Consider the following 24330-nt stretch of genomic DNA (forward strand, 5'->3'; position numbering starts at 1 on the left):
CTTCGTATCAGGACATATATAATATATACAGTAGATACTGGCTGAGGACCAATTCATGCAGCTTTACATGAGCTGTCATCTCATCTTCCTTTTAGATTGCAAGCTTGCGAGCAGGGTTTTCAATCTTGCTTAAATTGACGTACTATGGGTTACTCTGTAATATATTGAATTGTAAAGTGTTGCGGAATATTTCAGCGCTATGTAAATAAAATGATTATTATTATACAATTGATAAGATAGACTTTTGAATGTTTCATGCCTATTACTATCTTAGAACCTTGGCCTACCAAAGAATCCCATTGTACTATAATCACATGCATTAGCTTAGTATTAAAAATATGACAATATGCAAAATGGAGAAAATTTTATTGAGTTTGTGACTATTCAAACAGCAAGTATTACAAATGAAATAGAGAGCAATCTTATTTGAGGTAAAATGGTTGTACAACAAAGATGTGTGGCACATAATTGGAATCATTTATAAAATCAAACCCCCAGTATCATGATTATGAATGAATTTTATTAAATCTATGAATGGTATAGTGAAGTTCAAGAGTTGTAATTTTTTTTATTTAATTTTTGATATTGTAAAAATTGGAAACATTTAATAAAGAATAAGGAAAAAATAAGTTTTCAGAATTGGTGATAAGCTAATGCAATTCTCAATTTTATTCCAGGAAATGTCATAAATAATTTCATTAATTATAAGGCTTGGCAGCACTCCAGTATATAAAAGATAAAAAGGATGTATTCACCTTGGCAACAATGCTTTTTCTTCTTCAGTGGATCTGTAGTCAACTGCTATGGAACTTAATTACTACTGAATAAATCTACAATTCTCGTATTTGTCTGCATATTGATGAATTATAGAATCAAGATCTCTATGCCTTGTACCTTTAAATTTCCATTTATATAGTGTTGCTATCTGCTTGCATTATATTGTATCAATAGTTGAGGAGGAAGATACCATGACTTGATAATAGCGATAAGCTAATCTCCCCAACTTTGTTTAAAGCAGATTAGTTTGAATTGGTCTGCACATTCGATTTGGTCCACATAAAATTTTGTCCCCAAAAATACATTTTGCATGCTCTAAGATCTCTCCAGACCCATAATTAATGCCTAGAAAGAGGATGGTTAAAAAGTAAATCCTAGACCTGCTATTCACCTGTCCTGATGCCAAAGTTCCTCCTCTCTCTCTGTTCTTTAGAATGGTCTTCGGATCTCCACATGCATTGCACCCTACATGACTGCATGAGGGTTAGTCAGTGCCCCAAGATTCATTCAACGACCAATCTAAAAACCAGAGGGAGCAAGAGAAAGAGCTAAAGCTGCCGGACAAATAGGCCTAAGACATGTGAGTATAACCTATTTTTATTTTTTAACCTCTTTCTGGCCATCAAAAGAATCTGACAATTAGCTAGATTTGTGCAAATTGAATTCCAAAAATTTTGGAATTTGTTGAATTCAAAAATTTCATCAACTCCCAAATAAATTTGATTTGTTAACAGACAATTATCTTTTCCTGTCAAATGGTTTCAAAGTAAATATTTTGATATAGTAGTGGAAAAGCTGTAAATAAACTGCTTTGGCACATTTTATATTAATGAATTTATATGAATGAATTATACATATTGTTAGAAATGAACAAATCTGCTGAGATCAGAAGACTGCTTGAATTTGTCAAGCTAATGTGTTTCACAATTAAGTTATTCAATGCAGAGTGAATGTTCCTTATCATGATCTAGAGAATTTAGAGACCCAAAAGCATAATAAACATAGGGCGTAAAAACATAAATAAATAAATAAAAGTTAATGTTCACCATGCTGCTCACCTGTCCAGCCATCACAGTCCACTGTCCAGTCTTATACTCCATCCTAGTAGGCCTCTGACATCACAGCACATCACAAGGGGATTAATGTATAGCACAGACCGCGCTAGATGTGGTGATGTCACGCGGTTGGCGGTATACTTGAATCCCCTTGGCTGAACCCCACGTCCACTGCTATCACCACTCCGCAGGTGAATTCAATCAGACCTTCCTATTTTTGGAAAACTTCTTACTTAGCAACAGTTGAAAAAGACCAAATATTTATGGTCGAAACGTCCTTCTATGTCGCTCAAAACCTTCATCTAATTTTCATTGTATTGTGGTGAACTGTTTAAATTAAACATAATTTGCATAATGAAACCTTTTAAGTGCGGCTGTTTACCTATATTAGTGGACTAGTGGGATCTTTCCCAGTTCAGCCAGCATCACTCCCCTCTAAAAGCCGAGTACAACTCCTTTCTATTATCATTTGAGGCTTAGTTACCATCTTGGGTGTCGTATATTATAACGTCATGACATAACGGCATGCGCCACAATGTCCGTCGTACGCTATGATAAACATATATACATATGCTATATATAACACTATGACGTGAGAGACCTACCCTGTGCCAGATGCCCCAGCACAGGTTGAAGAAGGTTGAAGAGGATGTTGCATGACTTAGGAAGGCGGAAAGAAGAGAGTGCATGGCATCAAAGACCCAACGGCGTGCTGCGGCAGTGGGACAGGTGAGTATTAATTGTTTCTTTAGCCTTTTATCTGGCCTTTGTGCAATTCAGGGAAATGTGGCAAACTAGTCAACATTTTGATGAATCTGGATAACTTCAGGAAAATCCAATTTTTTTTAAAAAAAATTTGAGGTAAATTAATTCACCTTCAACAAATTTGCTTATCTTTATATATTTTGTTTAAAGGAAAAATCCAGTATGAAAGTTATTTATGGAGTGATTTGTCACAATGTAATATTATATATAAGCTAATTTTTTGACAGCTTTGGGAAAATTCCATAGATAATTCCCAAACTTAAAGTAAGATAATTGTCTGAGATATGTCATAGGAAATAGTTCATTTTTTTCTCAATAAAGTACACTCTGCATCCCATCTTGACTGAAAAAACAGAAATGTAGAAATTTTTGCAAATTTATTAATAAAGAGAAACTGAAATATCACATGGTCATAAGTATTCAGACCCTTTGCTCAGTATTGAGTAGAAGCACCCTTTTGAGCTAGTACAACCATGAGTCTTCTTGGGAATGATGCAACAAGTTTTTCACACCTGGATTTGGGGATCCTCTGCCATTCTTCCTTGCAGATCTTCTCTAGTTCCGTCAGGTTGGATGGTGAACGTTGGTGGACAGCCATTTTCAGGTCTCTCCAGAGATGCTCAATTGGGTTTGGGTTAGAGCTCTGGCTGGGCCAGTCATGAATAGTCACAGAGCTGTTCTGAAGCCACTCCTTTGTTATTTTAGCTGTGTGCTTAGGGTCATTGTCTTGTTGGAAAGTGAACCTTAGGCCAAGTCTGAGGTCCAGAGCACTCTGGAAGAGGTTTTCATCCAAGATATCTCTGTACTTGGCCGCATTCATGTTTTCTTCAATTGCAACCAGTCGTCCTTTCCCTGCAGCTGAAAAACACCCCCATAGCATGATGCTGCCACCACCATGTTTCACTGTTGGGATTGTATTGGGCAGGTGATGAGCAGTGCCTGGTTTTCTCCACACATACTGCTTAGAATTATCACCAAAAAGTTCCATCTTCGTCTCATCAGACCAGAGAATCTTATTTCTCATAGTCTGGGAGTCCTTCATGTGTTTCTTGAGCAAACTCTATGCGGGCTTTCATATGTCTTGCACTGAGGAGAGGCTTCTGTTTGGCCACTCTGCCATAAAGGCCCGACTGGTGGCGGGCTGCAGTGATAGTTGACTTTGTGGAACTTTCTCCCATCTCCCTACTGCATCTCTGGAGTTCAGCCGCAGTGATCTTGGGGTTCTTCTTTACCTCTCTCACCAAGGCTCTTCTCCAATGATTGCTCAGTTTACCTGGACGGCCAGGTCTAGGAAGACTTCTGGTGGTTCCAAGCTTCTTCCATTTAAGGATTATGGAGGCCACTGTGCTCTTCGGAAACTTGAGTACTGCAGAAATTCTTTTATAACCTTGGCAAGATCTGTGCCTTGCCACAAATCTGTCTCTGAGCTCCTTGGACAGTTCTTTTGAGCTCATGATTCTCATTTGGTCTGACATGCACTGTGAGCTGTGAGGTCTTGTATAGACAGGTGTGTGCCTTTCCAAATCAAGTCCTTTCAGTTTAATTAAACCCAGCTGGACTCCAATGAAGGAGTAGAACCATCTCAAGGATGATCACAAGGACAGCATGTAACTTAAATATGAGTGTCTGAGCAATGGGTCTGAATACTTATGACCATGCGATATTTCAGTTTTTCTTTTTTAATAAAATTGCAAACATTTCTACATTTCTGTTTTTTTCCAGTTAAGATGGGTTGCAGAGTATACATTAATGAGAAAAAAAAATGAACTTTTTAGAATTTACCAAATGGCAGCAATGAAACAAAGAGTGAAAAATTTAAAGGGGTCTGAATACTTTCAGTACCCACTGTAGATCATCCGCTATGTGACATACGCCTCCTATAGTCTTTTTCTGCCTACATCACATTGGTCAGCCAGATATATGCCATTTTTCCAAATTTGATATGCAAACAACATTTTTGTTTATCTTTAAAATATTCACTAAATTAATGGATTTACATTACAAGTTATGTTTTGAAATACATTTTCTGCAAGATTAAAAAAAATTAATGTGCCATACTGTATGTGTGCATGAAAATAATAGCTGACTTATAATACATATTAAGCTTAGTGAGAAATTGATATATAATCTACAATCATAACCAAATATGTCCACTGGAATGATACTCCAAATGATATTGCATTATAATGTGGAGCCATCTGATGCCTGTAGCATGACGTTGGAATAAAGGTGTAAAAATTGTGTTAAGCAAAAATAATTATTGCTTCATTATGTTGTTTTTTTTTAAGTTTTTTCTAAAACAAATGTTATTTAAAAAAAAATCATTATTCCAAATGTTTGAATTATTTTGAATATTTTTTTCAATATGTTAAATGATAACTGGACTAAACATGTCTAATTATTATGAATTTAAGGTTTTTTCCTAAATAAATACTACAAAACAGCTGTATGGATGTATAGCATTTCTCAACGAGTCATCATTAAAAGTAACAATGTCTATGTTTGCTTCTAAAAGGAAAATGTTATTTTATCCTGATTTAAATAAAATGTTAATGTTTTACATAAATTGTATAAAACAGACTCTGTCACACTTAATTTAAGGGGTTTTCCCATTAATATAATTTACCACCCAAACACAGCATAAGTAATAAGCAAATTAACTTGGTGTCAAACTGCTGGGACCACCAATGATCACCAGACTGGGGTTCTTGAGTTTCTTGTTTGAATGGAGATGTAGTTTGCAAGTGTAACCATTACTTCATTAACTCCTACAGGACTTATGGAGTGTTTAATTATCTCTGTCGGTCCCATAGACCACCAACAATCCTACATTATTCTTTTACCAAGGTGATTAATATGTTTATGGGAAACCCATTTAAAGGGAATGTCCACTACTTAGGCTCTGATGGCCTATCCCTAGGATAGGTCATCAATATCAGATCTGGTACTAGAAATGAGTGAATCTTTCATAATAAATCAAAAGAGTTACACATTTTCTAAAAATTTGGGATTCTAATGAATCCAAAATTTTCATGACCCATTTTGCACAAATCCAGAAAAATTGAGGCTCATGTTTTGCTGGATTCTTTTAAGAGCTTTGTAGGACTTAAAAAGTTATAAAATATTATATTCACCTCTCCTAAGATCACACCTCACCTGATCTTCTGGAACTGACTAGTCATGTGGGCCACAATGCACTTTATTGATGTCAAAGATGTGTGCTGTGCTCCACGTGACTCTAAAGACCAGAGAGAGTCCGTGGAGGGCCGAGTTGGGAGTTTCAGAGGCAGGACAGACGAGGGGAGAGGCTAGGAGAGGTGACTATATTCTATCAATATTTGTAACCCTTCCACTCCTTTTATTATGCTTTGGGGTCTGCAGAGGCCTCAGAGCACAATTAAAGCAATTGTGGAATTTTTTATTTGGACCAAAATTTAATCGAACAGAATGAAATCTACTGGCTATTTCGAGCTAATTTTCCTGAGATTAATTTTGGGAGATTCAATTATCTCTATCTGCCATCCCTGACAATCAGCTGTTAGTCGCTATGGTGGTGGCCAGATGTAAACAGAGTAGCTTTGTACATTGCGTAGTAGCCATTGGTGCTACAGCTCAGCTTCCACTCACTTTTAATACATCCAGCCACCACCATAGCTGTCAACAACTGAACATGGAGGTTCTGGGTATTGGACCTCCACCAATGTGATATTGATTCAGTCCTAAGGTGAGATCAGTAATATCTTAGCAGTGGACAAAACCTTTAATGCAATTGTATATCAAAATAAATTACAAAATTCTAATATATACATAAAACTGTACATGTGTATCATGATGTATATTAGTAATATGTTTACTCTCTAGCTTTTTTTCAGCATGGAAAGATGTTGCCTATAATTGTATAGAGAAAATGTTTTCTTCTTTAATGACATCCACATGACCTTACAACCATATTTCTATATTTTTTTAAAATAACATTAGAACTGTCATCAAAGTACAAAACAGAAATGGCATTCAACTTTGTCGGCGCACAGCATGGCTTGGGGACATGTTCTGGAAACATGAGGTGGACCTACAATTAAAAATAAAACAGATTGTTTACATGGCATATTAATAACATAATAAAGCATCAAAAGAGCAGAACACATCAGTTTCATCATTTCATCTTAGTCTGAAGTCTAGCTAGCAAAATCAGTTACTGTATGGCAATCACTAAAAGCCGGACTCATTGAGACTGGCACTATGCCATCTTAATTAGGATGTTTTAGAGTAGGATGCATCCAATTCATCAAGAGGCACAAGCCAATTAATGAATTTGGCGCATTTTCTCAGTGGCGTGCACCTCCTTGTGCCTCACCAGAATTGTTACTCCAGTCAGGGACTGTAGTAGCATTTCTAGCATAAAATATTATTGATGAATTTGATGGGTGGGATTACCACGCCCCGTCCCATTCTGGATCCTTTCCAACTCCACCCATTTTGACAGAGCTGATCAAATCTTGAGAGAAAACATCAAGAATGGCAAACTTTTTGTGCAACTTTGAAAAGTTGCAACATTTTTAAGAAACTCAAAGTGTTTTAAGTCAGATTTCTAGCATAAACATTTTGATGAATCGGTGACTCTATCTCTCCTGTCTTTTACTGAAAGGCTATTATTACTGAAGGGAGTAGTAAGGAGTTATTATTATTGGAGAGGGCACTCTGGAGACATTATTACAGGATGGGACACTTTGGGGGCAAGATTACTAGAAGGGAGTTTGGGACATTATTACTGGAGGGGGCACTCTGATAGCATTATTGCTGGGGAGAGCACTCTGGGGGCATTATTAATAGGTGGGAATGGTAAAGGAATTGTGAGAAGTAAAGTGTGTCTGTCTTACACATTCTGCAGGCAAAAGGTATGTTAGTCTGGGCCACATGGAAAAGAAAAGAAAAGTAAAAGACCCTATCAGAAAGAATGTCACCTGTAAGTCACTATATATAACTGTCCTATAATCTCTTATACAGTCTGCAGAACTGGTATTTACCATCATACCGGCATTTTGTATGGTAATATTATTGGTGTTTTTTTTGTGCATTTTAATTAGAAACAGTTTTGTGCAGTTTAACCTTTTTGGAGGGATATAATGTATAAAATGGTATATAGTGGTGGTAGTTCCCATTGTATAGAATATTTTAGCATGTAATAATATAATTAATTTAATATGTAGTGGTAATTGGTAGTATTCAGGGTGTGGTGGAACCTTTTTGGCCTATTATAGTGGCACTATTGGTATTAATGGTCTTTGTTTAGCGTGTTTTGTTTGGACAGTAGGCAATATTTTGTCCTGTTATAGCAGCAACAGTGTTAACATATGCAGTTTGTATATAATTAAAATGTATATAATATATATATAGGGATAATCATATATGGATATAATTTAATTTTAAGTGTGGTGGTGGTGGCGGAGGGGAAGGGGTGAGAGATATTGCTTGGGTCTTGGGCCCAAGCTCTTTTAAGACCCTACAAATACTCCTGATATACTGATCCATTTTTTTTATGTAATCAGCAGTAATAATTGATCAGTTTAATGATTCTTGTCTATTTCAAAGATGAGATGCCAGAAATTGTTTTCTTGACTTGGGGAGCCAGTACTCTAACTGCTTTATGAAAGATTCTGCATGCAAGTTTAATTTTGTTTTATTTCTGGCAATTTCTAAGCCATTTGGTTGACTCCTTTGCTTTCCCAATTATCTTTCAGTAGCAATATATTTCTGTTCTTCAGCAAAATAAAGAATTGTCAATTCAAACACTCTCAGCAAAACTGTTATTGCCTAATACTTTTTGAATATACGTACATGTGATGAAGTGTAGATGTATTAAAATACTTTCTGCTTACTCTATTTCCCAGTTTCTCACGCCGCTCCACTCTTCTTCTGGGTCACATATGTCAGATCTCCACCAGGATGATTCCTACCCTGCCTTCCCCTGTTTCCAGACACCACCGTATTCATTCTGCGGGTGGCGCTGGTGATAGATGAGACATTGGAACCAGACGTTCAGGATGGTGCAGGCTCTGTCCAACATTTTAAATTAGGGTGGTTGGGACCTGCAGTGCAGTCGAGTCTGACAGTGTGGGTGTGTGTGCTATCCAGCTAGAGTTGTCAGCAACCTGCTGCAGACAATTGTAGAACACCACACCCTACTTAAGCTTCCAGCTTACTGTTGGAAGCTTCCAGAAACAGTCTTGTGCTTCTTTCATTCAGTCCTGTCTGTTTAGCTCCTTGTTGTATCATTGTTCCTTGTCTTGATTTCGGCTTATGTTTTTGACTATTCTTACGGATTCTGATTTTGTACTTTTCCTGCCCTCTTGATTTTGACTGGGCTACCTGACCACTCCTGCCAGCCTGCACAACTGAACAGCAACTTATTCCGTGGCTCGGGCCTATGGGACCCTGTTTAAGTCCAGATCCTTGTACAGGAATTAAAGGGTGAAGGCCAGGGCAACCCCTTTGATTTAGTAAGCAGAGTGGCTTGCGCTTAGCCTGTCTGTCATAGCCATTTTAGAGCTGCCAGGTGACAACTGACAGAATGTTCTTACAACATGACTTCAGATCAGTTGAGCTGGATAAAACAAAGGTTATGTATGGACTGGAAGTCACTTTCACAATGTAAGTTTATGGAATCTTCTTCTGAGTCTTCATAGGCTTACACTGATGGAAGTAACAGCAGTCTCTTTGTGAGTAAGGGATGAAAATGAAGAGCGCACACGTGACCCAGAAGAGGATGCTGGAAATCTAGGGAAGACAGTATTTTAATGAAACTAAATTACATCACATACATATTGATCAAAGAGTAGGGGATAAAAATTTGGTGGGTTGCTTTATTAGAGACACTTATTGACATTTTTTATCAATAAGAAAATACAAAGTGCACAGAAAAGAAGCCAATATACTGCCGGCCAGTGCTGCAGGAGACACAGAGGGGACCTGAAGTTCATCACATCCTTAATTGCACATTTCTATTTGTAAAAGAGATTGATTTAATAATTATAATATTAAACAGTAATTCTATTATAAAAATAGCCTAATGTAATAAAGATTTTGAAAGCAAACTTAAAACTATATTTAATTATATTAATTATTAAATATTTGACATTTTTTTTTATATACTGTAGCTTCAATAAACATAAATCTAGTTAAAATTACCTAGAAGCTTCAGATTGTCTTCATTTCAATTGCTTTTCAATACCTCAGACTACTGATATGTCAGATTGTTGAATAATCTACCGATGTCAACTATGGGATCGAATAAATACTGACTATTAGTCAGTTATTAGTGAGGCATGTGCAACGGGAGGAATCTTGAAATGCTGCTCCTGCTCAGTGAGGGGAGTAGGATACATTCAGAAAGAACACTCCTGGTCTGAAAAGTGATATTTGCAGCTTGATAATAGATTTCTGTAAGATATCCCTTGCTTATATTATCATACCGCATACAAATAAAAATATGTTTATTGCTAAGGTATGTTTATTACTATATTGAACAAAAATTGTGAAAATAAACTTATAATACATGCTATTGATGCTCCATTAAAAAATATTGGTTTATTTAAAGAAACTCTTTTTTGGAAATGTTCTATAAACTGCTTACAGCATATGAACATTGTAGATTACATTTAATGGTAGAGGAAAGGCAGTGAAACCCATTAAAAGTTGAACAGATACTTTTGTTGAGAAAAAAAAACAAAATTTTAAAAACCTTTTAAAATGAACAAAAATGTGAAATGTGAAGTGCCCACAAGCTATGGTAATGGATCTTTTAAACACTGTTCTACACAGCTATCTGTTTATTTTTATTCCTAAAGCTGCATTTTTTATAGAAATTTTAGTTTTACTCACCAAAGTTTGCACTATGGCATGATTTGTGGCATTCATATGAGCATTAAGTGGAAACGAACATTCCCCATCACAATAGAAAGCAGCATAACCTTCTGGAGCTATAATCCAATCCTATGACAAAACAAAAGCAACACATATATTATGTTAAATATATAATCTTTATATTGAAAAAATAGCATTGTTCCTATTATCACTGCTTCACACTGTTACATTGTCAATTAAGTAATTTTAATTGATAGGATTGATTTATTTATGTTTGTGTGATCAGTACATTTATTTATTTTACTTGACTATATAGCGCTTTACACAGACATCACCGGCCCCATTGAGGGCTTGCAATCAAACACAGGGAGATGTTGTTGGTGGGATTTGAACCAAATCTACCCACTATATGTAGATAGCATATGGATGATAAGGAAGAGACTGCAGGTTAGGTATCAGGATTCATGGTCGTATAAATAGCTCTCAGCATAAATGAGTACACCCTCCTTGAAAAGTAAGATATTAAACAAAATATCTCACTGAATACAATAACAATTTCTAAAATTTTGACAATACTGAGTTTCATAGAACATATTTTAATCTATAACATGAAAGTAACGTTAATAATATAACATTCATTCCAAAATCTTCAGTTTTGCTAAAATTAGTTGATGCAGAAATAAATACACCACACATCAAAAACAACAACATGTAGTATTTTGTATGGCCTCCATAATTTTTTAAGGACAGCACCCAGTCTTCTAGACATGGAATGAAAAAGTTTGCCACATACTGCAACATCTATCTTTTTCCATTCTTCAAGAACAACATATTTTATAGCCTGGAAACTCATTGAGAGTGTTCCTCAATTTGTCTGTTCAAAATTCCACTTAGGTGTTTCAGATGGGGTCAGATCAGGAGACATACTTGACCACTGAATTACTTTCACCCTGTTCTTTTTCAGAAATGTAACAGATGTGTGTACTGAATCAATGTCATGTTGGAAAAGTTCATATATACTAAGGGCACCATGGTAGCATCTTCTCTTTCAATAAAAAGCAGTACATCTGTGAAATCATGGTATTATCAATGAACTGTAGCTCCCCAACACCAGGAGCACTCATGCAGTCAAATGAAAAGATATACAGTTGAAACCAGAAGTTTACATACACTTTATAAAAAGACACATATGCATGTTTTTCTCAATATCTGACATGAAATCAGAAGAAACCTTTCCCGTTTTAGGTCAATTAGGATTACCATAATTTTTAATATTTGCCAAAAGCCAGAATAATGAGAGAGAGAATGTGTAAGGCATTTTTATTACTTACTGCAAAGTCAAAAGTTTACATATATTTCATTAGTATTTTGTACCATTTGCATTAAACTGAATGACTTGGGTCAAACTTTTGGGACATCCTTCCACAAGCTTCTCACAATAGTTGGTCGGAATTTGGGCCCATTCCTCCTGCCAAAACTGATGTAACTGATCGCCTTGCTCGCACCTGCCTTTTCGGCTTTACCCATAAATTTTCAATAGGAATGAGGTCAGGGCTTTGTGATGGCCACTCCAAAACATTGACTTTGTTATCCTTAAGCCACTTTGTTACCATTTTGGCAGTATGCTTCGGGTCATTGTTCATTTAGAAGACCCATTTGCACCCAAGCTTTAACTTCCTGGCTGATGTCTTGAGATATTGCTTCAGTATTGCCACGTAATCTTCTTTTCTCATGATGTCATCTATTTTGTGAAGTGCACCAGTCCCTCCTGAAGCAAAACGACCCCACAACATGATGGCTTCTTCTTGGCAGAGAGGCCTTTCAGCCCATGTTGATACAGTACTCATTGCACTGTGGTTATTGACACAATCTTACCAGCTTCCGCCATCATCTTCACAGGGTCTTTTGCTTTTGTCCTTGGCTTGATATGCACATATACCAAAGAATGTTCATCTCTGGGACACAGAACCCGTCTCCTTCCTGATCGCTGGACATTCCCATCTTGTTTGTACAGATGAAAGAGGCACCTTAAGGTATTTTGAAATTGCACCCAAGGATGAGCCAGGCTTGTGCAAGCTCACAATTCTCTTCCTGATATCTTGGCTGATTTCTTTTGACTTTCCCATGATGCTACACAAAGAAGCAGTGTGTTTCAGGTGTGCATTTAAATACATCCACTGGTGCGTCTCTAATTAACTCAGATGTTGCCAAAAAGTCTATCAGAAGTTTCCAAACACATGACGTCATCATATGAGCAGTCCAGAATTGTTTAAAGGCATAGTAATCTTAGTGTATGTAAACTTTTGACTTTGCAATAAGTAATAAAAATACCTTAAAACATTCTCTCTCGCTCTCATTATTCTTGCATTTGGCAAATATTAAAAATTATGGTAATCCTAATTGACCTAAAACTGGAAAGGTTTATTTTGATTTCCTGTCAGATATTGTGAAAAACATGCATATGTGTCTTTTTATATAGTGTATGTAAACTTCTGGTTTCAACTGTACCACCACCATATTTCACTGTAGGCACTATGCATTTAGGAAAATGAATTTGGAAAAATACATGGTGTCTACTGGTGATAGTGAAGCATGGTGATAGTAGTGTCCTTATGTGGTGCTGCATGAGTCCTGCTGGTGTAGAGGAGGCACATTTTATTGATGTTATCATGAATTCACAGATATACTGTCTATATTGAAAGAGAAGATTCTACCATCACTCCTTGCCCTCTGCTGACATGTAGCATTCCAATATTGCAATTATCCAAGACACACATCTGTTGCATTACTAAAAAACAACAGGGTGAAAGTGATTCAGTGGCCAAGTATGTCTCCTGAGCTGAACCCAACTGAAACACCCAAGGGGAATTCTGAAGAGACAAGTTGAGCATCAAACTCCATAAAGCATTTAGGGTCTAAAAGAGGTCGTTCTTGATGAATGGAAAAAGATAGTTGTAATCCACATGTCATTGGTTTGAATCCGAGTGTCATTAGAGTTTGGTAAGTGTGTCGGTTTTTATCATCAGTGTTACACACAGTAAGTGATTTCATCGTATGGAAACATAAATAAATTACAAAGCTTCTCCTATTGGTTGTAATGTAAATCACGGACAACACATAAAGAGCACACTAATGCCACCCATGTGCTGTACTTGATTTTCATGGACCCATACAATTGGGTGATGTTCATCCATTATACCAATAAAAAATGGACATCTACATGATGGTTTTTGTGGGTACACAGTCTGCAAAAAAACACAGACATGTGAAAATCACCATAGACTATAATGTGTATGTGTTCTATTTGTAAAAATCATGGAGAGAACACGTAAGTGAAAAACGAAAGTCTGAATGAGGCCATAGAAATGATTCAACAAGAGATCAATTGGATACCCAGTAGGGAATATGTATGAAAAGGTTTGGTTTTTCTATAATGTAATGAGGTGCTCCCTTTTCAGCACCATTCTTGTCGAGTCCAGGAAAAAACGTTTAATAAAATTGTATTTTGCACGATGCCCATTAGTATGCATTAATATTATTTGCACAAATCCTGGTCCCTTTAATAATTGAAACATGAACGAACATGTAACATGACATCTTTACCTGCCAGCCCAAGTCACGGAAGCTAACATACAGCTCATGTTTTTTGCAGGCCTGCTTCTGTTCACTTGTGTTGTAATCTATAAAAAAACAAAAATAATTCTTTAGGCAAATTAATGCCTGCTTTTATGTACAATGAATTCTTCTTTCAATTCATTTTTAAAGAATTCTTTCTTAAACATTGCTATTAAAAATATCATATTATAGTGCTGTATAGTCTTATGCTGTATACAGTGGTTACGGAAAGTATTCAGACCCCTTTACATTTTCCACTCTTTGTTTCATTGCAGCCATTTGGTAAATTCTAAAAAGTTCTTTTTTTTCTCATTAAAGTGCACTCTGCACCCCATCTTGACTGAAAAAAAACAGAAATGTAGAAATTTTAGCAAATTTATTAAAAAAGAAAAACTTAAATATCACATGGTTATAAGTATTCAGACCCTTTGCTCAGACACTCATATTTAAGTCACATGCTGTCCATTTAATTGTGATCCTCCTTGACCTGGTTCTACTCTTCTACTCCTTCATTGGAGTCCAGCTGTGTTTAATTAAACTGATAGCACTTGATTTGGAAAGGCACACACCTGTCTATATAAGACTTCACAGCTCACAGTGCATGTCAGACCAAATGAGAATCATGAGATCAAAGGAACTTCCCAAGGAGCTCAGAGACAGAATTGTGGCAAGAATTTCTGCATTACTTAAGGTTCCTAAGAGCACAGTGTCCTTTATAATCCTTAAATGGAAGAAGTTTGAGACCACCAGAAGTCTTCCTAGACCTGGCCGTCCAGCCAAATTGAGCAATCGTGGGAGAAGAGCCTTGGTGAGAGAGGTAAAGAAGAACCCCAAGATCACTGTGGCTGAGCTCCAGAGATGCAGTAGGGAGATGGGAGAAAGTTCCACAAAGTCAACTATCACTGCAGCCCTCCACCAGTTGGGCCTTTATGGCAGATTGGCCAAAGGGAAGCTTCTCCTCAGTGCAAGACATATCAAAGCCCGCACTGAGTTTGCTCAAAGACACATGAAGGACTCCCAGACTATGAGAAATTGTAGCGCCGGCGTCCCTGCCCTCTGCTAGGCAGGGACGCTGTTCCCCTCACCTCTCTGCTGCTAGCCCGGCGTCCTCCTTCCGCTCTGCTGGCAGCGCGCGCTCCTTCCCGGCCACTGTGCTTAGGGCGCGTGCTCCCTCCCTCTTAAAGGGGCCGCGCGCGCCGTCCTAAGGAGTCCCCGGCCAATGGCCGGAGGACTTCACCATTTATAAGGCACCTCCTCCAAAATGGAGGTGCCCGAGCAATGTTGTTGCACTGTTCACTACTCTGCTTCAGCCCTCAGGTCCCGTTGCCAGTTACCTGCCAGTTACCTGCCAGATTCCTGCCAGCTTGCTGTCTTATTCCTGCCTGATATCCTGCTACCTGCTTGCTAGCCTGAGGTCCGACGGTCTGCCTTCCAACTCCTGTCAATCTGTCTAAGAACCAGCTTGCCCGCTCTCCTGGGAGCGCACATCTGCTACCTGCCTGCTAGCCTGAGGTCCGACGGTCTGCCCTCCAACTCCTGTCAGTCTGTCTATGGACCAGCTTGCCCGCTCACCTGGGAGCGCACATCTGCTACCTGCCTGCTAGCCTACCTGGAGGCTCCGCCGTCACGTGCTGTGACCACCTGCCATTCCAGAGACTCCTGCCCGCTCACCTGGGAGCGCACACCTGCTACCTGCCTGCTAGCCTACCTGGAGACTCCGCCGTCACGTGCTGTTACCACCTGCCATTCCAGAGACTCCTGCCCGCTCACCTGGGAGCGCACACCTGTTACCTGCCTGCTAGCCTACCTGGAGACTCCGCCGTCACGTGCTGTGACCACCTGCCATTCCAGAGACTCTCGCTTGCTCACCTGGGAGCACACATCTACCATCTGCCTGCTAGCCTACCTGGAGGCTCTGCCATCACAGGTCGTACCTACCCTTTACCCAGAGACTGCCCCGGTCACTTGCCGTGACCTCCTGCCCGTTCATCCAGAGACTGCCCCGGTCACTTGCCGTGACCTCCTGCCCATTCATCCAGAGACTGCCCCGGTCACTTGCCGTGACCTCCTGCCCGTTCATCCAGAGACTGCCCCGGTCACTTGCCGTGACCTCCAGCCCGTTCACTCAGAGACTGTCCCGGTCACCTGCTGTGACCTCCTGCCCGTCTTCCCTGGTCGCCACCCGCTCCCTTACAAGGACCGCCCCCTTGTATAGTAGCTCAGAGGTTCCGCCTCCCAGACCCGTTACAGTTTGCTCGGGCCATGGAACCCGGTGGCACCCAAGCTCCCTCGCTCTCGGACCTGTGTCATGAACTGTCCCGTCAGAGGTCCCAACAGGAGTCCATCCTGGGTCACCTGCGGAATGTCAATTCTCGCCTGGACACTCTGACTGCTCCGCCAGCAACCACCGCCAGTGCCATGACTCGCAATCCGGCAGCTCCGCTGCCCACTAATACCATGGTATCCTACCCCGGACCCCGGCTTTCTGCACCTCCTCGCTTCGGAGGCGACTCCGCCCAGGCTCGGGGCTTCATAGATCAGTGCACCCTGCACTTTGAACTCCTGTCCCACCAGTTTAACTCCGACCGGGCCAAAATTGCCTTCATCATGTCCCATCTCACCGGGGAGGCCCTGGCCTGGCTTAATCCTTTATGGGAGAGAGGAGACCCCCTGGTGTCCGACTTGCCTGCCTTTCTCACGGCTTTCCGGAAAGTCTTCGACGAACCCGGACGGAAGACCTCATCCGCATCATCACTGTTACGCCTCCGTCAGGGAAGCCTCACCGTGGGCCAATATGCCATACGGTTCCGTACCCTTGCCTCGGAGCTGGCCTGGGATAACGACGCTCTGGTATCCGTCTTCTGGGAGGGTCTGTCTGTCATTAAAGATGAACTCGCCGGTCGGGACATTCCTACCACTCTCGATGACCTAATAACTCTTGCCACCCGGATTGACCTACGGTTCCAGGAGCGTGCCAAAGAGGTCACCCGTGAGAGGAGGTTTCCACGTCTAGCTCCTACTTTTCAGAAACCCGTCACTCCCTCCGTCTCTCCCCAGGTACACTCTCCTGAGCCTATGCAGGTCGACCAGACCAAGATGGTCAAAACCCGTCAGGACTTACGCCGTGCCGAGGGGAGCTGCTTCTACTGTGGCAGTAAGGAGCACCGGATCCGTGCCTGCCCGGAGAGGTCGGGAAACGCCTGTGTCTAGGTTCGCTCAGAGAGGTCGACCTAGACAAGAATAAACCCTCTCCATCTCTGCTGTTGTCAGTCTCAATCGTCTGCGGGGAGAACCGTCATTTCGAACTAGCCCAACTTGACTCTGGAGCAGCTGGGAATCTTATTTCACAGTCCCTGGTAGACAAATACCGCATCCCCACCAAACCTCTTGCTGTAACCTTGTCTGTTGCTGCCGTGGATGGAGGTCTCTTACCACGCCCCATCCAACTCATCACCGAATCCATTACTCTGCAGGTGGGAATGCTGCATTCTGAGAGTATCTCCTTTCATGTTCTGCCTGGACTCTCTCACGCCCTCTTGCTAGGCCTACCTTGGCTCCAGAGACATGCACCCGTGCTTGACTGGCAGACCGGAGAAGTCCTTCGCTGGGAACAGGACTGCCATAAGACCTGTCTGGTTCCCGTCCATCCCGTCCGTCCTTCTCCTACCCCAGCTAATCTACCTGGACTTCCGATTCCTTATTGGTCTTATGCTGATGTCTTTAATAAAAAGGAGGCAGAGACACTACCCCCTCATAGACCATATGACTGCCCTATTGACCTGTTACCCGGTACTACTCTTCCCCGTGGGCGTATTTATCCATTATCCGCTGCTGAGACCCGGTCGATGTCCGAATATATTGAGGAGAATCTGGCCAGGGGATTCATCTGGAAATCTAACTCCCCGGCGGGAGCAGGCTTCTTTTTCGTCAAAAAGAAGGACGGCTCTCTCCGTCCCTGTATAGACTATAGAGGCCTTAACCAGATCACGGTGAAGAATAAGTACCCCCTTCCGCTCATTCCGGAGTTATTTGACCGTCTGAGGGGGGCTATAATCTTCACCAAACTGGACCTCCGTGGGGCGTACAACCTGGTCCGTATCCGTCAGGGGGATGAAAGGAAGACGGCATTCAACACCCGGGACGGCCACTATGAATATCTGGTAATGCCCTTTGGTCTCTGTAACGCTCCCGCCGTCTTTCAAGAGTTGGTCAATGACATCTTCCGGGACCTTCTCTACTCCTGCGTGGTGGTGTACCTGGACGACATCTTGGTCTTCTCTCTGGATCTCCAGACTCACCAGAGGGACGTTCGTCAGGTCCTGCTCAGGCTCAGGCAGAATCACCTCTTCGCTAAATACGAGAAGTGCCTCTTTGAGCAGACCTCGCTTCCGTTTTTGGGCTACATTATTTCTCAGACCGGCCTACGAATGGATCCAGAGAAACTGTCTGCCATCGAGAAATGGCCTCGACCGGAGGGGTTGAAGGCCATTCAGCGGTTCCTGGGTTTCGCCAACTACTACCGCCTCTTCATACCACACTTCTCTTCCCGGACTGCCCCAATTTCCGCGCTCACCCGTAAGGGTACTAATCCCAAAGAGTGGCCGCCCGAAGCAGAGGAGGCCTTTCTTTCCTTAAAACAGGCCTTCTCTTCCGCCCCGGTACTGCATCGCCCGGACGGCAACAAGCAGTTCTTCCTAGAAGTTGACGCCTCCTCCTCTGGAGCCGGAGCGGTACTTACTCAAAAATCATCTTCCGGGAGGATGGTAACTTGCGGCTTCTTCTCTAAACTCTTCTCCTCCTCAGAGCGCAATTATTCCATAGGAGACCGAGAGTTATTGGCCATCAAACTGGCATTGGAGGAGTGGCGTTACCTGCTCGAGGGGGCTCTTCACCCGGTAATAATTTACACCGACCACAAGAACTTGGCTTACCTCCAGCATGCCCAGAGACTTAACCCGCGCCAAGCCCGGTGGTCCTTGTTTTTTGCTCGCTTTGATTTTGTTCTTCATTTTCGCCCGGCTGACAAAAACGTCAAGGCGGACGCCTTGTCTCGATCCTTTCTGGTGTCCGATCTCGAGGAAGATCCGAAACACATCATCGATCCCGCCAGAGTAATGCAGGTGGCTCCCGTGAGTCTAAATCGTCTCCCCCCCGGAAAGACGTTCGTATCAGTACCTGATCGGGAGAAGATCCTTCACTGGGGTCACTCGTCTAAACTGGCTGGCCACGCCGGTCAGAAAAAGACCCTCCAGCTTACTACTGGTGGCCTACCCTGCACAAGGACGTAATAGACTTTGTTTCTGCCTGTGTGTCCTGCGCCCGCAACAAGGTTCCAAGACATCTGCCAGCCGGCCGCCTCCTTCCGCTTTCTGTACCTGCTGCCCCCTGGCAGCATATAGCAATGGACTTTATAACTGACCTCCCAGTCTCTGCCGGTTGTACGGTCATTTGGGTGGTCGCTGACCGCTTCTCCAAGATGGCTCATTTCGTTCCCCTGCCAGGCCTACCGTCTGCACCCGAGCTAGCTAAAGACTTTATTCGTCACATCTTTCGTCTTCATGGCCTGCCCCTCCACATCGTGTCGGATCGTGGGGTACAGTTCACCTCACGCTTCTGGAGAGCCACTTGTAAACTGCTAGACGTCACCCTGGACTTCTCTTCCGCTTACCACCCACAGTCTAATGGTCAAGTGGAGCGGATCAATCAGAACCTGACCAGTTACCTCCGGCACTTCGTTAATGCCCATCATTCAGACTGGGTGGATCTCCTACCATGGGCTGAGTTCTCTTACAACAACCACGAGAACGAATCCTCCTCCAAATCCCCGTTTTTTGTAGTCTACGGTCAGCATCCTCGGATTCCTTTTCCTGTCTCCACCTCTGTGGACAACCCGGCTGCGGAATCTCTCGTTAGCAAATTTTCCTCCAATTGGGAGAGTACCCGATCCGCACTCCTTCAGTCGTCCGAGCGGATGAAAAGACACGCTGACAAAAACGCCTGGATCCTCCACAATTTCGTCCTGGAGATAAAGTCTGGCTCTCATCTAAATATGTCCGACTCAAGATACCTTCTTACAAGTTAGGGCCTCGGTTCATCGGCCCTCTGGAGGTCATCAGTCAGATCAACCCGGTGGCCTATAAATTGAAACTCCCGGTCAACTTACGGATCCTTAACTCCTTCCATGAATCTCTCCTCAAACCTGTGGTACTTAACTCTTTTTCCAAGTCTACAGGTATGCCTCCTGCTCCGGTTTCTGCTGAAGACGAGTTTGAGGTAGAGAACATTCTTGCCACCAAAAGGGTAAGAGGAAAGACCTTTTTTCTAGTAGATTGGAAGGGGTTTGGTCCTGAGGAGAGAACGTGGGAGCCCCGAGAGAACGTCTATGCCCCTCTTATCCTTGCTAAATTTCTGTCTGGCCTAAAAAAGGGGGGGCCTAAAGGGGGGGGTACTGTAGCGCCGGCGTCCCTGCCCTCTGCTAGGCAGGGACGCTGTTCCCCTCACCTCTCTGCTGCTAGCCCGGCGTCCTCCTTCCGCTCTGCTGGCAGCGCGCGCTCCTTCCCGGCCACTGTGCTTAGGGCGCGCGCGTGCGCGCTCCCTCCCTCTTAAAGGGGCCGCGCGCGCCGTCCTAAGGAGTCCCTGGCCAATGGCAGGAGGACTTCACCATTTATAAGGCACCTCCTCCAAAATGGAGGTGCCCGAGCAATGTTGTTGCACTGTTCACTACTCTGCTTCAGCCCTCAGGTCCCGTTGCCAGTTACCTGCCAGTTACCTGCCAGATTCCTGCCAGCTTGCTGTCTTATTCCTGCCTGATATCCTGCTACCTGCTTGCTAGCCTGAGGTCCGACGGTCTGCCTTCCAACTCCTGTCAGTCTGTCTAAGGACCAGCTTGCCCGCTCTCCTGGGAGCGCACATCTGCTACCTGCCTGCTAGCCTGAGGTCCAACGGTCTGCCCTCCAACTCCTGTCAGTCTGTCTATGGACCAGCTTGCCCGCTCACCTGGGAGCGCACATCTGCTACCTGCCTGCTAGCCTACCTGGAGGCTCCGCCGTCACGTGCTGTGACCACCTGCCATTCCAGAGACTCCTGCCCGCTCACCTGGGAGTGCACACCTGCTACCTGCCTGCTAGCCTACCTGGAGACTCCGCCGTCACGTGCTGTGACCACCTGCCATTCCAGAGACTCCTGCCCGCTCACCTGGGAGCGCACACCTGTTACCTGCCTGCTAGCCTACCTGGAGACTCCGCCGTCACGTGCTGTGACCACCTGCCATTCCAGAGACTCTCGCTTGCTCACCTGGGAGCACACATCTACCATCTGCCTGCTAGCCTACCTGGAGGCTCTGCCATCACAGGTCGTACCTACCCTTTACCCAGAGACTGCCCCGGTCACTTGCCGTGACCTCCTGCCCGTTCATCCAGAGACTGCCCCGGTCACTTGCCGTGACCTCCTGCCCATTCATCCAGAGACTGCCCCGGTCACTTGCCGTGACCTCCTGCCCGTTCATCCAGAGACTGCTCCGATCACTTGCCGTGACCTCCAGCCCGTTCACTCAGAGACTGTCCCGGTCACCTGCTGTGACTGCCTGCCCATCTTCCCTGGTCACCACCTGCTCCCTTACAAGGACCGCCCCCTTGTATAGTAGCTCAGAGGTTCCGCCTCCCAGACCCGTTACAGAAATTAGATTCTCTGGTCTGATGAAATGAAGATAGAACTTTTTGATTATAATTCTAAGTGATATGTGTGGAAAAAAACAGGCACTGCTCATCACCTGCCCAATACAATCCCAACATTGAAACATGGTGGTGTCAGCATCATCCTATGGGAGCATTTTTCAGCTGCAGGGACAGGATGACTGGTTGTAATGGAAGGAAACATGAATGCGGCCAAGTACAGAGATATCCTGAATGAAAACCTCTTCCACAGTACTCTGGACCTCAGACTTGGCCTAAGGTTCACTTTCCAACAAGACAATGACCCTAAGCACACAGCTAAAATAACAAAGGAGTGGCTTCAGAACAACTCTTGACTTGGCCCAGCCAGATCCCTGACCTAAACTCAATTGAGCATCTCTGGAGAGACCTGAAAATGGCTGTCCACCAACATTCACCATCCAACCTGACGGAACTGGAGAGGATCTGCAAGGAAGAATGACAGAGGATCCCCAAATCTAGGTGTGAAAAACTTGTTGCATCATTCCCAAGAAGACTCATGGCTGTACTAGCTCAAAAGAGTGCTTCTACTCAATGCTGAGGAAAGGGTCTGAATACTTAGGACCATGTGATATTTCAGTTTTTCTTTTTTTAATAAATTTGTGAAAATTTCTACATTTCTGTTTTTTTTTCAGTCAAGATGGGGTGCAGAGTGAACTTTAATGAGAAAAAAAGTAACTTTTTAGAATTTACCAAATGGCTGCAATGAAACAAAGAGTGAAAAATTTAAAGGGGTCTGAATACTTTCCGTACCCACTGTAATTCTCATTATAATGTTGTAATTAAATGCAGCGTAAATATAAATTACATAATTTTAAACAGTGCAGAAATCCGTACGATTCTAAGAAAAATAAAAATGTGTCCTTCCTTATGTCTTACCCTGGCTCAACATATCTTGAGGTGAGTGGCGTAAGATGATCAGCTCATAAAGAAACATAGTTTAGTTTTACTCAGTCTGAAGATGATTATGCTATATGTGACTATGGACGGTTCCCTACTAGTTGTGATAGAGTTGCAGTCTATCAAGGGTTTTGATACTATTTCATGATAACATATTAAATTTGTGTAATTAGAAAGTGGGATCCATAACAATGCAGAAATTTAAGTTAGGACACAACTATACAGTATAAATTCATAAAGAAGCACTCATGGTAATTACTTGTTTCATTTATTTTGTTTAGATTTGTTAAATGGGTCATGTACCCTATTTTTATCTTAACCCCTTCACCCCCAAGCCTGTTTGTACCTTAAACAATTCTGACCAGTGTCACTTTATGTTTTCAAACTTTGCATTTTTATGCCCTTAAAACAAATAGTTATACCACACAACATAGATAGTATATAATATTTACAACATTGCCATAATTTTTTGAACTATAATTTTTATGTTTTTTTTAAATAATTTGAAGTGACTTTGAGGGGACTATGTGACAGAAAATACACAAAAATTACACTATTTTAAAAATTGCACCCGCAAAGTCCTCAAAACCACATTCAAGAAGAAGTTTATTAACGTTTATGTGTTTCACAGGAATTAAAGCAATGTGGAAGGAAATAATAAACATTTTAGTTTTACCCACAAAAATTTTGCTTTTCCCTCAAATTTTTCATTTTCACAAGGGTAACAGGAGAAAATGGAGCATATTATTTATTAATCATTTTCTCATGCAAACACTGATACTTGATAGGAGGAGGAAAACTACTGTTTGGGCACACAGCAGGGCTTGAAATGTAAAAAACACCATTTGACTTTTGGAGAACAAAATTGGCTGGAATAAATAGCGGATGCCATATTGCGATTACAGAGCCCCTGAAGTGCCTAAACAGTGGAAATGACTCATAAGTGACCCTAATTTGGAAACTACACCCCTCAACGTATGTATTTAGAGGTGTGGTGAGCACCATGAATCCACAAGTGCTTCAAAGAATTGTAAAAAATATATTTTTCCCACAAAATTGTTTTTGGCCCAAATTTTTAATTTTCAAAAGGGTAATAGGGAAAATTGTCCATACAATTTATTGTGCAATTTCTCCTAAGTACACCGATACCCCATATGTAGTGTAAATCTTCTGTTTGTGTGCATGACAGAGTTCAGAAGGGAAGGAGTCCTACAGTGGGTACGAAAAGTATTCAGACCCCTTTACATTTTTCACTCTTTGTTTCATTGCAGCCATTTGGTAAATTCTAAAAAGTACATTTTTTTCTCATTAAATTACACTCTGCACCCCATCTTGACTAAAAAAAAACAGAAATGTAGAAATTTTTGCAAATTTATTAAAAAAGAAAAACTGAAATATCACATGGTCGTAAGTATTCAGACCCTTTGCTCAGTATTGAGTAGAAGCACTCTTTTGAGCTAGTATAGCCATGAGTCTTCTTGGGAATGATGCAACAAGTTTTTCACACCTGGATTTGGGGATCCTCTGCCATCCTTCCTTGCAGATCCTCTCCAGTTCCGTCAGGTTGGATGGTGAACGTTGGTGGACAGCCATTTTCAGGTCTCTCCAGAGATTTTCAATTGGGCTTAGGTCAGGGCTCTGGCTGGGCC

At 42.1% G+C, this 24330-nt stretch overlaps 1 protein-coding gene across 1 annotated transcript in view; it reads right to left on the minus strand.

The window, feature by feature from the left end:
- Positions 1–349: 349 nt before the first annotated feature.
- Positions 350–24330, minus strand: part of BMP5 (bone morphogenetic protein 5) — a 406090-nt gene continuing 382109 nt past the window's right edge. Inside the window, exons 5-7 of the mRNA XM_073675430.1 lie at positions 14061–14137; positions 10476–10586; positions 350–6666 (exon numbers count right to left, since the gene is read on the minus strand). Of these exons, the coding sequence (XP_073531531.1) occupies positions 6517–6666; positions 10476–10586; positions 14061–14137 (338 nt within the window). The 3' untranslated portion in view covers positions 350–6516. The remainder of the gene's footprint in view (positions 6667–10475; positions 10587–14060; positions 14138–24330) is intronic.

This window comes from Phyllobates terribilis, unplaced genomic scaffold (genome assembly GCF_046119375.1).
Source record: "Phyllobates terribilis strain yellow unplaced genomic scaffold, ASM4611937v1 Scaffold_3__8_contigs__length_932513732, whole genome shotgun sequence".
NCBI lineage: Eukaryota > Metazoa > Chordata > Amphibia > Anura > Dendrobatidae > Phyllobates > Phyllobates terribilis.